The sequence below is a fragment of the Podarcis pityusensis genome (genome assembly GCF_964106645.2).
Source record: "Podarcis pityusensis genome assembly, chromosome: 4".
In the NCBI taxonomy this organism is placed as follows: Eukaryota; Metazoa; Chordata; class Lepidosauria; order Squamata; family Lacertidae; genus Podarcis; species Podarcis pityusensis.
In genome coordinates, this window is record NC_138027.1 from 52,391,251 (window position 1) to 52,407,482 (window position 16,232).

General features: G+C 40.5%; 1 protein-coding gene across 1 annotated transcript in view; it reads left to right on the forward strand.

The window, feature by feature from the left end:
- The window catches only part of HUNK (hormonally up-regulated Neu-associated kinase), a 55,133-nt gene extending 42,342 nt beyond the window's left edge, over window positions 1-12,791 (forward strand). The window contains exons 7-10 of the mRNA XM_081003540.1: window positions 322-490; window positions 4,886-4,966; window positions 7,828-8,005; window positions 9,364-12,791. Of these exons, the coding sequence (XP_080859666.1) occupies window positions 322-490; window positions 4,886-4,966; window positions 7,828-8,005; window positions 9,364-10,031 (1,096 nt within the window). The 3' untranslated portion in view covers window positions 10,032-12,791. The remainder of the gene's footprint in view (window positions 1-321; window positions 491-4,885; window positions 4,967-7,827; window positions 8,006-9,363) is intronic.
- Window positions 12,792-16,232: the final 3,441 nt, after the last annotated feature.

Sequence of the window (16,232 nt, forward strand, 5' to 3'; positions counted from 1 at the left end):
AGGCTACAGAAACATTTCCCCTCAAAATAGTTGCATATAAGTATTTATTTATTTGTGTTGTAACTAGATAATGTTTTTTAAAAAACATTTCCAGCGCTATTTTATATGCACATTATTTTAACAAAGTGTGTGCAGAAACTAACAAAAAGTATTTTGTCTCAACAACTTTGTTATCATCAGTTTGGTTAAAACAGTATATAGTTCTTGTTACATGATGGCCTTTAAGGTTTATATAGCATGTCTGTTGTCACCTCTCCCTGGTGACGCTCTCCCTGGAAGATGGAGGGGGAAAATAACCCCTTCCCTTTTCTCTTCATGTAGAATCCACATAGAAGACATCAGCCAGAGTGTGCTGCTCTACATGACTGAAAAGCTTGGCTATAAGAACAGTGATGTCATCAATACCGTCCTCTCCAACCGGGCTTGCCACACTTTGGCCATCTACATCCTGCTTAATAAGAAGCTGGAACGCTATTTGGCAGGCCTTAGAGTAAGTTTGGTTGATACGATTTATATCCTATGCCCTTTTAAAATGTGGGTTTTTTTGTGTGTTGAGGGGCTATTGGGTTGTTTTTATTTTTATTAAGTATTTTATGGTTTTATATCGTGATTTTATTCTGTGAACCGCCCTGAGACCCCTGGGTTTAGGGCAATATATAAAATAATAATAATAATAATAATAATAATGGGGCTTGAATGACCATTCCCCAAGACTTGAACTCAGGTGCTGAGTTCTGAAGGCAGTGCAGTCAAAATAGGGCTACTGAAAAACAAGAGGGAGCTTACCAGCTCATTCTGGGGAACAACAAGATTTGGAAAGTAGATTTTAAATAACTTAAGGGGAACCCTTCTCACAAAAAAGTAGAAAACCCCAATGGCCACAGAATATGGAGTGTCTGTTGTGGGGTGCAGGGAGGACCAGATGACTGTGTGGGGTATAGAGTGGAGTATCCAGAATGAAGGCATGGCTGGCCAGTGCACATGCGCAGGAGCAATGATAACAGGCTGTAGTCCTCGTTTCTAGTGTGGGCTAAACTGAAAGATAGATACTTGACTGATGATGGTTCATCACATGGACTTTTACAAGGAAGTTAATTCAATCAGAAGAAAATCTGCATGATTAACTATTTAATGATGTATTAAAAGTTAGGAGGAATCGTGTTTATATTTTTCTTTAAGGAGACAACACACTTTGCATTAATTTTGCGACAGAGAAGAGTTTAATTTTATAACCTTGGAGAAAGAGCTCACTCCAAGCAGGTTCTCGTAGCATTATAGTGTCTCTATTATGATAGCAAAGGCATAGCGCTATTTTAAAACTGTCCTTAAAATGCAGGAAGTAAGAGCAAGGAGTAATACGATGTGCTCTGTGAGTTGGGAGCAAGGCAAAGCAACCTAGTGATTTTAGTTTATTTGTTATTTTTAAAAGTGGCACTGGAAAGTAAAAGCCTATAGAGCATTTCTTGACCTCTGTGTGCCCTTTTAGCTCACAGCACAAGCCACTTAAACAAAACAGTTCTCGCCTATGACCTCATGCAATAAATCTTTATTACTTGTTTTCCTTCAGGACATATATCTGTTCCATTCTTTGCATTCACTTCCTGCATAGAATTCCCATGGACATCAGGGGGAAGTTTCATGGTGGTGGGACAGAGATTTTATGATCCGCCACTGACTGTTGCTTTGACAATGCACATACAACAAAAGTATGAATTTCCCCCTAATATAGGGACTGTTTTGCTAAGTTAGGTAAATTGCATACACACTATGCCTTTAAAGCATGTTCGAAGCACCCTTCTTTTTTTAAAAAAAAATTAAATTATTGATTTTCCAGAAATTTTTAAACAAACAAACAAACATAAATCATAACCTTATTTAAACCAATCTTATTGACATTGTTAAATGACTTCCTCGTATCCCCCTGGTTGAATTTCAGTGTATATCATTTTAACGGTTTTCCAAAACCAATATTCTCATAAAATTAACTTAATCACTTAGCATCTTTCTTTCATTCCCATTCGGCATTTCAACATATTAATTTATCACATTACATATTTAGATCCTAAGCCTATTTGGTATTTGCAAGCTTTTCCAATTAATTTAACTTAATATATTTAACTAAATGGTCTTTAAATTTCATCAATTCCTCCTGGTAATCCCCCTCCTTCTGGTCACGGACTCTTCCAGTCAGGTCGGCTAGCTCCAAAAAATCCATCATCTTCATCTGCCAGTCTTCCACAGTTTGTTACCTTCAAAGAATTCTGGACGCTGTAGTTTACTTCTCTCAGTTGAAATTCAAAGTAACCCATAGCAAACTACAGAACCCAGAATTCTTTGAGGGGGGAAATGCCATTTGAATGTGCTTTAAAGGCATAGTGTGTATGCAGCCTTAGTTACAAGTGGGGTCTCCAGTGTAAGAGGTGAGGAGGCAGAGCCAGTCTCTCGGCGGCGGCGGCAGTAGCATTGCCATTTACCAGGGCAGAGCAGCAGCAAGGTCAGTCAGCACAGGCTCACTGACAAAGCCAGTCCCGGCACTCTTGCCAGTTTGCCACACTGCCTTGACTTCACTTGCTGCTCCTGCAACATCCAGGTAAGTGGCAATGATGCCCCTGCTGTCAACCAGGTAGCCATGTCCTCCAAGAGATTATAAGCTATAAATAGGGCAGTGGGGGTGGTTAAAAGAGAGAAGATTTTTTAAACAGTTGTAATTTGTATTTCTGCAAATGTCAGGGTTTCACGGAGCCTTCTGATACCGCCCTCTTGTTTCTCGGTGGCCACGTCATTTTGGCACTCGGCACCTGAGTTTACTCTTAGAGGTAGCAATAACTGTCATTTTGGGGCTGTCCCCTATGTTGGAAACAAAAACCTTAATTCATCATAAGAGTATTAGTTGATCAATCAGTTTAAAAAACTGATATAAGTTTGAATTTAAGTGCAAAAGGGGAGGGGAAGAGTACCTTTTCAAAATTGTACCTGCCGTTCACAGGTTTTGTCATACCTGTACTAACAAATTGTGTGTGTGTGTGTGTGTGTGTGTGTGTGTAAGACAATTATTTGGAAGCAACTTTTTGGACAGATTTTTAACTGATATAGCCGTTGAACGTACTGAGGCCAGAATGCTAAGCCCACATGTTGTTGGGGTGTGTGTGGTTAGAATGGTGAGTCCTTGTGTCTCCTCTGGCCTCTGCTAACTGAGAAGGCGGCTACTAGCCAGGTAGAAAACTCCGAAACTAGATCCAAAGCCTTAAGGATCCACAAGTGGTCCCCATCCTCAAGCCCCTCAGCTGCGCCAACATGGTGCTGGTACAACAACAATAAACAACAACAACCCTACACTCCACCCTTCCAGCAGGGCTGCAGATGTATTGTTGAGTCCATTGCCCTGCACTACCTGGGCTCTTTGTTAGAATTGCTCTTCACATGTTGTCATCTTATAGGCAAGAGTTGCATGGGGGGGATATTGATTTTATTTTTGCTAGATTCATTCCTTTTTACATTTTCTCCTCAGAACATCTCAGTCTAAATAATCTTTTTTTCTTCTGCATCGCTATCACACCCAAAGTATCAGAACTAGTTCATAAAAGCAATTTGGTGTACCAGAAGCTGGTTACATTGCTCAAAGTGAAATAGCTATCATCTTAATAACTCGCTGTGATACCAGGTTGCTTTGTGAGCCTGTAGAAAATCACTCGCCAGCCTTCTGTGACCATGATAGATTTCTATCAGACAGTGAACACCAGCACAATAACTCAGTTACTGTCACCTCAATCTGAAACTCCTAGATTAAAGAAATGGATTGTAGCTGTCACCTGTGACACACTTTGAGAGAGCCCAGTCTTTATCCTCTTCCATACGAGGAAGGTTCCATCAATAATGAAGAGCACTTTCCTCTGTTATCTCTGTCTTCTTTGAAAAGTCCAAACTCCCAGCAGTGCTACCTCAGAGCTATATAAAAATTATCAGGAAGGAATTGTTAGCCTGTCCTTTTGATCTACATGATGGTTGACTCTTTTTCTGTTAAAGTAGGTAGAGGTGCAGTTAATGAGGAAGTTGCTTGTAAGCCCTCTGCCTTTTGGGTGTTTCTTGTTTAAAAGAGAATTTGGACGCCCTAGAGGCTTTCCAGTTCAAGCATCAAGGAAACTGGTTGCATTTTTTAAATAATTTAATTCCCATGGTTAGTGCTTGTTTACCAACATCTGATTGGTTTCCGTTTTACCTGAAGGTGATTATTTTTGTGAGTAACAAGAATTGTTAAATGCATCCCTAGTTATGATTCTATTTGGGAGGGAAGCATGTTAAGAAGATCTATAGCTGACTATTTATTTACAGCAATTTCTGAAGTAAAATAATTGTGAGATTGAGGCTACAGTCCTATACCCGTTTACCTACCATGGATATTTGGGCTTAACCTGTTACTAGACAATTACAAGATTGTAATTTTGTTAGACTATACTGTCAAATAATAACTGAGGAGGGCAGACTTCAGGCTTGTGGGATCTACTTGATTTTTCCCCACTAATGTCCTGAGGAGGAGGAACCAGGTGCAAAATAGTGACTCTGGGAAAGGACATATTTTCAGAACGCAAAGTAGTACTAACCACATGCTCAGCCCAGGTCAAAACTCCACTCTTGGCTTTTTATGAGTCATTCTTTATTTCAGCAGCCTAATTTAGAATAGGGAGGAAGCCTTTTAGATGTTGATGCTCTTAACCCAGAACTTGCCAAACTATGCAAATCACCTACCTACCCACCAGTAGATTCCAGTCTGGCCACCCCAATATTTAGAGTGGAAGCAGTGATTGCAATTCTTTTAAACAAGTATTTGAACTAATCTGTGCTCTAATTCTCCCCACAAATACCTTACGATTATTATTTATCCTTCCAGAAGACAGAAGCTCCCGATAATGTGTACATGAACCATTGGTGTCGGATAGAAAAATACAAGTCAAACAAGGACACCTACGAGGTAAACCAGGTTACAATTATTTGGAACCAGGCAATACTTGGGCATTTCCCTTGACTGTTATTTCAACTTTGGTTCAACAAAGAGTACAAACAAAAAGTCATGCCCAGAGGTCTCTTGAAGGATGGCTGTGCAAGAGAAACTTACCATATGACTCACTGCAAAACATGCCAAGGCAACATGGGGTAATCCAGTTTGGCAAATGCTGAATATATCCTCAGGGAGGAGTGGGATATAAATTCAATAAATAAATTCATTCATTCAATCAATCAATCAATCAATCAATAAATGGAAATAATACTATCCCCATTTTTAGAAACAAAGTCAATACAAGTCGACAATAGATGCTGTTGATATCTTTTCTTTTCTTTTTTAAAGTAGCAACTGCTAAGCTATTGCTAATGCTGCACCACAGCTTGTTATTTTCATTTAGAGCGATTTCAGCATTTCCCAAAACAGATTCTGTTTAAGGAATAATTCAGTGGCAGAGAACACTTTGACCAACATTTGCTGTAATGCCATGTTCCCTAATTGCCCCCTACTTACCTAAGTGGAACCATTGTATTGGATGCCATGTATTTATCACAAGAGCCATAATCCAGCTCTTTGGCTCCGGCTCAGAGAGAGTGTGCTGATCATACAGGGCAATTGTACAGAGGTGCAAAGCTGATGTAAGGATACACAGAGTTGGTGGTGCACACATCCCAGGGGATGGAGTCTATATCAGGCAATATTTGAATACTAAATATTTGAATACTAAATATTTGGACAATATAGCAGGGCACCAGAAAATTTTAATTCATGAATCTAATTATTAGCTCTCCTTTCATTTTTGCTTTGTTTGGGAATTGCCCCTCTATTGTTTCATAGAAGTAATACAATAAAAAGACCTTAAAAACAATGAACCGTCATAGCTCATTGAACAACAAAATAGATATTTTGCTTTAGAAGTCAACCTCCAATTCGGTGTTGTTTAGCAACCAGGTTAGGACATAGCTTCTCTCTGGCAACAGTCCAGAAATGCAGCCACTTTCTTCCTTCTCTGTTCTTGAAGGAGAGCAGAGCTCATCCTGCTTCTGCTTCTGTAACTCGACTGATGTGAACATTCACAGCTGTAATTTAACTTGCAATATTTGCAAAAAAAAAAAAAAAAAAAAAGAATACTTTTCGAAGATTGCTGTTAAAACCATGGTATTAATTGTGATGTTGTGTTTTTATTAAATTAATTGGGCCAGTAAATATTTTTGCTTCACATTTTTTCAAAATCATTTGCTGGCGTGTATGTGTGTGTTTTTGTATGTAGACATATATGTACATCTATATATAGACACAACAGATGCATACAGAGATACATACATACACACATACATACAGAAATATGTGTGCCCATGCACATACACCCAGCCCAAATGGATAGAATCAAAAACTAATAGAAAGTGTGTGACTCCTAAGATATTTGATCATATAAAGATTTAATAATTATGCCAGGGGGGAGGGGGAATCAATTTCCATTGTGTCTCATGTTCTGGCTTATTGCAAAACTTTATCATCAGCACATGTATGTAGTTGAAACCAGCAGTTGTTGGTAGCATGTCTTAAGGGCCCCTCGATAATTTCATTTGATACAGACATGTGAACGAGACACACATCTCAGTGTTCTTCAGCTACTACAGCCAGACAAAACATCCTTTTCAGCCGAGCTTGCAGCTACGGACATCCACTTGCAAAGAGCTTTTCTGAACGTAAGAGATACATGAAAGCGCATCAGAGCGTTACTATGGAGATGCAGCCAGACAGCTCCTAGGGTCCTCCTGCACTTTGCAGAAAATTCTTCCGCATCATTTTAATAATGGGAAAAACAAATGCAAAAGAAGGTTCTTCTGTCCACTAGATACCAGAATCCAAAGTGCAAGTGGTTTTGGTGAGGCATGTCTGTGTCACCATCTGAGTGATGGGAATCATAGTGACCAATATCCAATACTTGTCATGAGGATGGATTGGATAAAAATTGTAAAGCATGCTTTACATTGAAAGTGCTACATAAAATATTATACCAACTGTTATTAATCCTAGGTAATTCTTTGTAATGCTGTCATAGCTTCTAGTCTGACAGCTTGCTGAACTTCAGTTAGCATCCTTCCCTGTGCAATCCGAGCTAAACACATAAGCTGATAACATGCCAATCGCTACCAAGTGCTAGATTTCAAGGCTGTTGATGGATGCTCCTTATTTTCATCTCGGAGCATACGAAACCTGGGTATCCTCTTCTATAAATCTGGGTGTCAGATTGTAACCTTGGTGTTCTGGAATCCTTCAATTTTCAATAGCAGTTGGGGGGTCACATAGTTTTCACTTCTTGGCCAATTATTTACGATGATTAGCTTGATGCACCATCAATTTGTGTTCATCCCTGTCGGTGGTGGGTGGTACAGCCCAAGACCTGAGGTGCTGTAAATCCCACCAACCTCCCAGGATGTTTTCCTTCTGCTCCACCCAACCAAAGCTGCTCCTACTTTCCCATCCTAGTTCTATTACTGGTATGATATGAAACCTCCATGTACAGACACATGAATTGCGTTTTGGGAGAAAGAAGATATAAGAAAGTCACACGGTGGCAAATTACTGGAACTGCACTACTCGCAGGAAGGAGAGGGATCCAAAGGGGACATAAGGTTGCTAGGCCCAAAACAGGGCTGGGGCGCCTTTTCCAGCCTGATGAACTTGCTTCCATTAACTTAATGCTGCCTTTTCAAACTTGGAATGCTGTTAAGAAGCAGTGTTTTTACTTCACCTGTTTTTGAAGCTTTCTAAAGCAGATTCCAACAAACCAAACCGTTTTTGTTTATGTGCTTTTAAATTTGAAGGACAAAAAGGTCAAGGAACAGGAAACGAAGGAAGAGCCTCTTCACCCGCTTCTGAAGAAATCTGAGAAAAATTCCCCCACTTACAAAGAACCTCCTACCTGCCTTCTGACACAGATACAGACTACAAAAGCTCTGCTGAATGATCACAAAGCTACCCAGGGTGGTGCACCAGAGAAAGGTAAGTGGAGCCATCTTTCCACATCTTTCTTGATGTGATCTAGACTTGCTTTGTAAGTTGCAGATCAGAGAAAATTAGGGCATATCACAGACTTTCACTGCCATCCTGTACATATCTGCTCAGAAGCTGGCCCTGCTGTGTTCAGGAATTACTCCCAGGTCAGTGCATATAGGCTTGCAGCATTTTAGTGTGACTCAGTTCATCTTTACTCGGGTATATGTCCCACTGTGTTCAGTGGGATTACTCCCCGGTAAGGATGCATAGGATAACAGCCATCAACTTGTTTAACACATACTATCTCTCCCTAGGGAATCCTAATTGTGGCAGGGAGATGGGGGTATAGAATATTTGAATTCTGGGACTTGTAATCTGATGAGGGTGATGATATTTTCTCAGGACTCTTACCATCTTAGAATTCCCTGGGGAAGCCATGACAGGAGACCTGTCATGTAAACTGTTCCACAAGAGGCATGGGATGGTATTTAAGTTTGGTCTTGGTCCACACTCATATTCTTTTTCTGCCATTTGATTTTATAATTCATTTTAGTGCTGTAGGCCATTCACAAACATAACAAAGAATAGCTGTTAAGAGCATGGTTTTAGCAGAGCTCCATTCCATATTTTACATTTTTTGCACGTACACTTAATATTGTTTACATGTAAATATAAAACTGTACATTATAAACTCAGAAAGCATGTATTCGTAACTAGGTGTATTGCACAGATATACACATTTAGCCACATCATGCATGGGCAGTTTTAAATACACATTCACTGCTGCATAAGTTGTGAAATAGCAGTTGACTTACAGCACTCAACATCAAGATGCATCCCAGAAAGACAAATTTGTTTGGGGATAATTGCATGCTCTGAAATGTTCTGTTTCCTGACTTCCAGTATGTTTGAATCATCACTGGCTTTTCAGATAAGATTCCTTCCTCTATTCAAACTTCTTAGTGCACTGTTATCTTTCTTTCTGTCCCGGATAATGGTTTAGGTTTGATTAGCTTGGGAAGGGACATGACCACAGATTCCCTTGGGGGGGGGGGGAGAGAAGGGGGTTGACAGCCTTGACAGAACAGAGAAATGAGAATAGTAGAAAGGTTAGCTTTCTGATGGGGCAGGCAGGCAAAGTGTAAGACAAAGTAGAGAAGGAATAAGCAGGATAACACACCTTAAGGGAAAACACATTTTGGATTAAACTTGTATTTACTGTATTGTTCTGGGGGTATGTTTATGTTTAGGATTTGAATTTCACTCAGGCGGTTTCTCACTTGATGACTTATAGCTGGCCTTGTCTCAGGGAGGGGGGATCCATGAAAGGTTTTTCTTGACTCTTTTAAAAAATTGTTTTGTAGATTCTCCTAGTGGCTTGAGCCCCTTCCATGAATCAGCTACAGCCAAGACAGGTTGTGTCACCTCCTATTCTCTGGAATACCTTGAAATCCAGCAACCTGTTCCAAGGACCCCAAGGCTCACCAAGCGGCAAGATTCGCCTCAGCAAGAGCCCTCAAGCCCTGGCAGCCAGAATTTGGATTCTCCTTTAATTCTGAACATTGTGCATTCTTTTGAAACCGGCGACAGAGAGGACCAAATAGACCAAATTTCTCCCACGCATCAGTATCGAATGCTAAGCTCGCCAGTCAATTTTGGTCGGAGAAGTTCCAGTGAAAGGACATTGTCTCCGCTCTTCCAGCCAGGGGGAACTTCTCCCAGTCCTACTAAAAGTCCAGTTCATCCTACTCAACTGTCCTTCACATATGACGAAAAGAGCAGTTCTTTTAGAGAGGAAGCTGTCTCTCCAACCCAGCTAAATAATGTCTCTAATCCTCTGGGGAGCCCTAACTGTGTGAAAAGCAGAGGTCGATTCCCCATGATGGGTATTGGACAGATGATGCGGAAAAGGAATCAGTCAGTAGGGTCACCAACAGAGAAGACGCTGGAAGCAAGAATGCCTCAGCTGCAGCAAATGAGCCCAACACAAATTTCATTCAATATAATGGACCCTATAAATGGCCAGTGCTGAGGTGACTTTTCTGAAAATCTAAATTTGTGTAGTGCTGTTTTCTGGGACTTTCCCATAGAAGTAGTGAAATGTTTTTTCCTGTGTATTTTGTTATCACATTCAATAAAGAAATCACAAGGCCACATATTTCAGTGGCCTAAGACTAGTGTCATTGGTGGGAAAGGACAAATATTTCAAGTGATGTAAAGACTTACTTTTGAAGATCTGTGTAATCTTGCCAAGCAGATACTTTTTGGCTGTGTTCTAATATTGCACATAAGTTTATGTCAACAACAGACCACTGGACCTAACAACTTGCTTGGACAGTGAAAGAAGAATTTGTTGAATTGCCCTCTGGTTTGTAAAGCTGTGGTTGATGTACTTGTCAGGCAATAGTTCTCTGTTTCACAGGCATAAGCACCATTCGTATTACTCAAAAACAGGAAAACTAAGTTTTTTCATATTTCTGAAGCAAATGTGCTCTCTTCAGTCATGTACAGATGAAGAAGAAACAGATCTGAAAGGACTTGGCATAAAAGCACAAAAACCAGAGCAAGATGCTAATAACTGAAGCAGTTTTTACTGTCTAATAATTCCAAAACACCTAAAATCATTCTATATTTTTCCTAAAGGAAATGTTCATTTGTTAAGAGATGCTACTATAAAGAGACATGATCATCTCAGAACTAGTTTGACTGTAAGGAAATCTTTGTTCACATTTTCCTCCTCATCATGAGACAATAGCCCATATTTCTAAATGCTGTGCTTTAAAAAAACAAACACCCGGTCATCTGTATAGCTATGCCATTTCTGTGAAACTGCCTTTAGAAAAATTGTATACTTTCAGTTTTAGCAAAACAGCATTGGACATACTTGAAAGTGTTGCTGAGAAACTCTGCACTGCATTCAGAAGAGTTATCAAAGGACACATCTGCTAGCTCCAGTGCCATTTGCAAATGGCAGGAATGGTAATGCAGTTGTCATCAAAAATTTAGTAGTGCTACGAACTGTGATTAACTTTCGTAAAAGGCAAACATGTTCTGTACTCTGCAGCTCTTTTTATTTCACAGTAAAGAAAATGTCTGAATAAGAAAATAGGGGTTTGTGCAAATAATTTGCTATTAATTTACAGGGTTTTAACCAAAGACTATTCTATGGTTTACCTGTTCCCTGCTAGCACATGTTATGTATACAGGATTGCTGATAGTTGTTAACATTAGACTAGCACGGTGGCAGATTGTCACTAATGGTTTATGTGCTTCCCCTCTTCTTTAGCATACACAGTATCTAGATGTTAATGCCTTTATAAAAGACAAATCAGAATAAGTGCTTTGGGTGGGGGAAATTTTTGAGAGATTGTTTTTAAAGGTATGTTTCTGAGTCGTTTTGATGCCTTCTTTAAGAAACCCCGAGATCAGATAATCAGGTTTTTCCCGCTGAGATTCTGTTGATACACATAAAATCTCAGCTCAGCACCAAATATTTCTTAAAAGGTTAGGATTGAAGAACAGCAGTGGACAGGATGTCAGGAGCACTAGCAGTTCTTTGGCTGCAGCCATCTTGAAATTGGATCCACCTGCTTGTGCATGAGTACATCCAAAGTAGAAGCACCCATTGGTTGTAACACCATCTTAGGAATAGGTTTATGCATGAGAACAATTGTTTCTGCTTCAAAGGTAGTGGTACCTTAATCCAGTAACAGTGCCACTGACTACCTTGCAGTTTAAAGTCCAGATCACTGAATTTTCACAAGTGCCATGTTATATCTAACTGTACAAACTGACCGATTCACATGTAATGCTAAGCAAAACCATCGTTTAGCACAAACAAGAGAAGACTGTGCCTGCTTTTAAGCTCATGCATAGCCTGAAGTTGTGCAAGTTTTAATACATTGCTCTTTGTGAAAACTAGGCCCAAGGAGAAGTATGGGAGCAGGCCAGGCTGAAACAATGTGCAGTGTGCTTGTGTCAAATGAACATCCACATTGGCATAGGCCTGAATGGCTGAAAACGTTTCAGATTCCTCACCATGAAAGAACAGTATCGTACTGTGTGCCAGAAAAAAATTGTAAGCACATACCATGTGCGGGCATGTTCATGTGCAGCTGGTCTAGGGGGGGAAAACGGGGAGAAATGCCCATATTCTTAGCCAGCACCACCCAATTTCAGCTGCCTGAGATTGTTCTAGCCCTTTTGAACTTGACTTCACACAATTAAGGGTTTTTCAGACTTCAGAGATGAATTTTGAAAGGTCATGGTGTTCCAGAAACTACTACATTATGAACCTCTACTATCCCTGCCACTGGATGGTTTCATTTACATTTTTATCCACATAACCGCTCTTAGACAAAGCAAGCTGCATTGTAAGTTTAATCAAGTTTACAACGCTGCTTAATGTAAACAAAAAATACCTTGTTGAAATGGGATTGTGGCATGTTTTGTGTGTGCTTCAACTATGCTTTCTGAAAAACCTCTCAGTATTTCAAGTAGTGTCTTCAAAATAACCCCAAATATTCTGATAAGGACCCATACACCACTGATGTTTGTGAAGTTATAAAATATAATTGGTGGCATTTCCCCATAGAACACAATATTAAGGCACTAATAATCAGCATACCGTTCTGTGCATGCTTCAGACTTCTGTACCTGAATGTCCTGCAAATACTAACTTGAACTATCAACTCAGGTTTATTTGGAACCCAATGAAACGTTGGGGGAAGCAAGAGAGAGCTGTATTTTTTGTGAACAAATGGTAAATACATGTAATAGCAGAATGAAATAACATTGTTGCTGAATCTGTTTTTATTCTGTAATATGAGTATTACGCTAGTAAGTATAACTGCGTATGCAATGTATCCTACAAGCTGCTTCCTAAAGACTGATTCACACTTGCTAACAGCCCACATGCAAATGCACTTTGAGTGGGGATACGGTTGGGATTCATAGTACAACTGCACTCAGTTTGGCTGGTGCCATTTGTGTGAACCGTACTGTTCTGTACAAATTAACAATCCACTTTGTGATTACTGCAATTTGCACGACATATTTCCCAAGATGCAGTAACACAGCCCATCGTCTTCAGTCCACAACCAAGCCTGAAGCAAAATCACTATTATAATAGTTAGCAGTTCCACATAAAGAACTGCTCCTTCACCCAAACTCTTGCCCAATGTTCTGTCATCACAGGTGTCTCCAGTCCTCCCTTCTGCTCCATACAAAGGGCACTGTAGGCCCAGTTTGCGGTGGCACTCTGCAGTGTGTGTGGCCACGTGGCACTGCAATCACATCAAGGCAAATCCTTATGGCAAGTCATCTGTGTAAAGAAGCGTCTCTGTGGTTCAGTTTAGCTTATGCTGTTCCCAGCTGGAGGGATGGAGGGAATTTGAGTTTGCTAAAATGACTGTGCCATTTGGCAAGACAATTCACACAAGCAGCTTGTATAGCCACCCTTCCACTGTTGCCATTCAAATAGCCAGGCAGATACATTAATTGGACCCTAAGGCCCTAAGTAGGAGGTGAAGTAAAACCTGCTTGTGATAATTAATTCCCTAGAACAGGGAGGAACATTCTAAATGCTGGATCAGTAGGAAAATCGCTGGTGGCCAGTCCCGAAGCTCAAGTCTTGAGCTGCAGACCTTTTGTCACAGTTCTTGATGGATTGTCTTAGCACCTTTCAGTTTTGCTTTATGGTTCAGAAAGAAACACCCATTTTTTTTCAATTAAAAAAAAAAATTGTCCCTATTCAGTACAATGGAAAAGCAGTTCTGCACAAAAGGGCTGTTTTACACACACACACACACACACACACGTCCCATCATCAACAAGCAGTGGAAATAAGCATGCTTCTTTCTTTGCAGCTGTTACAAACAGAATGGTTGGTTATGGTCTGCAACAAGCAAGTGGAGGGGAAGGTGATTAACAGCATCCAGCCGAACATCACACTTAAAAAGAAAAAGAAAAACCTACCCACACAAGGTGCTTCACTGCATCTACATTCAGATAACGTTACATTTTATGTTGGAGGTCCCCCCTGCCAATTACTGCATTATCCATGTATCAGGAAAAAACTGAATTAAACGGAGGGAGTGTAGGCTGCCACTAAGATGAGGACATTGTGTGGGCGACTCGGAAAGCATGCACACGTAGGATGCATAAAATCTACCTTAAATTGCCATCTGTACATACCTGTTACCTCCTTCTCCCCCTCTTCCTTTCAAAGCTAGGTTCTGAGCTGGGGAGAAAAGGTTGAAAAACTCCAAAACAGTTGTCTACTTTCTGTCACTGACATACCCTGAGCACAACAGCTCATAGTGTGGCATAGAGACATAAGGAAGCAGCTTCTAAAGATAAAGATGAGCAGTCATCTTTTTGATCTCAATGAGACAGCTCATTGAGTAAGTGTATTTTGAGGCTTGCAGGCCTAGGGAATGTGGGATTTCTTGCATCTCTAAATTTACTCCTCTATCTGAAAGTGAGTGCTTGCTTTTCTCCTGTGGACACTGTTCATTGTTGCTCTTACTGTCACTCTAATTCTAGAACATAACAGAAGAGCTACTGAGCAATGCCATTTAAATTTTCCAGTGTCCCAAAGCAATGCATTGTGGGAAATTAGAATGGAATGTGGGTTACAGGGATGAAGTATTAAACTAAAAATCCTGATCTTCAAATCTGATATCAGACACGCTTTCTTGGATGAAACAATAAAATGGAAACTCGTGTTTCCTAGACTTAACTGTTCTTAACTGTTTATGTCACAGACTGGTTCGACACAGAGGAATGCTAGGAGGCACCAGGTGGGGACTCCCAATGAATAAGGCTCAGAGCCAGGGGATTGGTGGTGGGACAATGGTGAGTTGTCAGAGGGAGAAGACTGGGAGGACATTTCAGAAGCTGAAAGCGTAACAGGGTTTGGTGAGCAGTGGAAATCTGTAGCAGACAAATCCAGAATCAAAGGCAGAAGCTGAAGCTGAAGCAGAAGAGGGATGCCAAGAGGCAGAGGTAAGTTCTGTGGCTGAAGAGGCACAGGCTCCTCCTGCTCTGATGAGCTCCCCTCCTCCCTCGGTCACCCAAAACCAGGAGAGCCATGAAGAGGACAGAGGAGAAGTTAGCTTCATGCAGGCACAGTCTCAGATTGCTTGGGGAAAACCCTAGAGAAGAGGGGACCTTCAGTCTCAACAACTGCTTCATGGAGGCCAGACCTGCTAGAGAAGAGTTGCTGTCCTCATTAGGCCGAATACTGTGCAGATCCTGTTTTTGCTAATAAAGAGTTAACTCCAACTTGCTCAGTGTGACTTACTGCTGGCTCGCTCTTTTTAGCTTACATGCAGTTGCAATTAACACTTCTTAACTACTTGCAATTGCTTGACAATTTCAGAACATATTGTTAGGAAATAAAATCCTTTAAAAGGTGCACAAAACTAACGGTTTTTCCATTGTTGTAAGAATTGTAAAATGTTCTGTGTAAATTCTCCTAACTGGTCAGCTAAAGCTAATGTCCTGTGAACACTTGTCTGAGAGTAAGTCCCCTTTTGTGTTCAATGGATCTTCTTTCTGCATCTGACTAGACTGCTTGCCATGATTTGAAGAATCCACACATTTGGGAAGGTAAGATTTAGTACCCTTTTAACAAGCTCTAAAGACTGTTAAGCAGGAAGTCAAGTTACAAAAATGGGACTTGACACACATGAAAATATGTTTCACTCCCTTCATTTCCTTGTGAAACAATTAATCCCTAAAGGAATTTCCTTTCTCCCCTGCCCCAAGGAAGCAGGTACCCTTAACAAGAATTCCCCTTCTATTTACTGAATGTGCCCCACCTATCATGCTTGAAGCAGCACACGGGTACCGAGCAGAAACAACAACTGGGCTGAAGAAATTTGCCTGGAGCATCAATCAGATGCTGGAGCAGCTCTGAAGGTTTTGAAAAGCTTCCCTGAAGTGAAAGAAAATATTTAGAACAGGCCACTGTGCTGGAGGCCATCCCTGAGTGTTTTACATAGCAACATGCTGGCACAGCAGGAAATGCTGTCTTTAAAGCTATATTTATATACGTAGAAGTTAGTTTGCTGCTGCAGTCTGCTGATATAGGAATGTGATGTACACATTCTGGCCTACATATACAAATGCTGCATTCCCCCCCGCCATTTTAACTTGTGTAGGATTTTCAGCTGTCTATAATAAAGCCCTATGGTGCTGGAAGAGACTCTTGAGAGTCCCATGGACT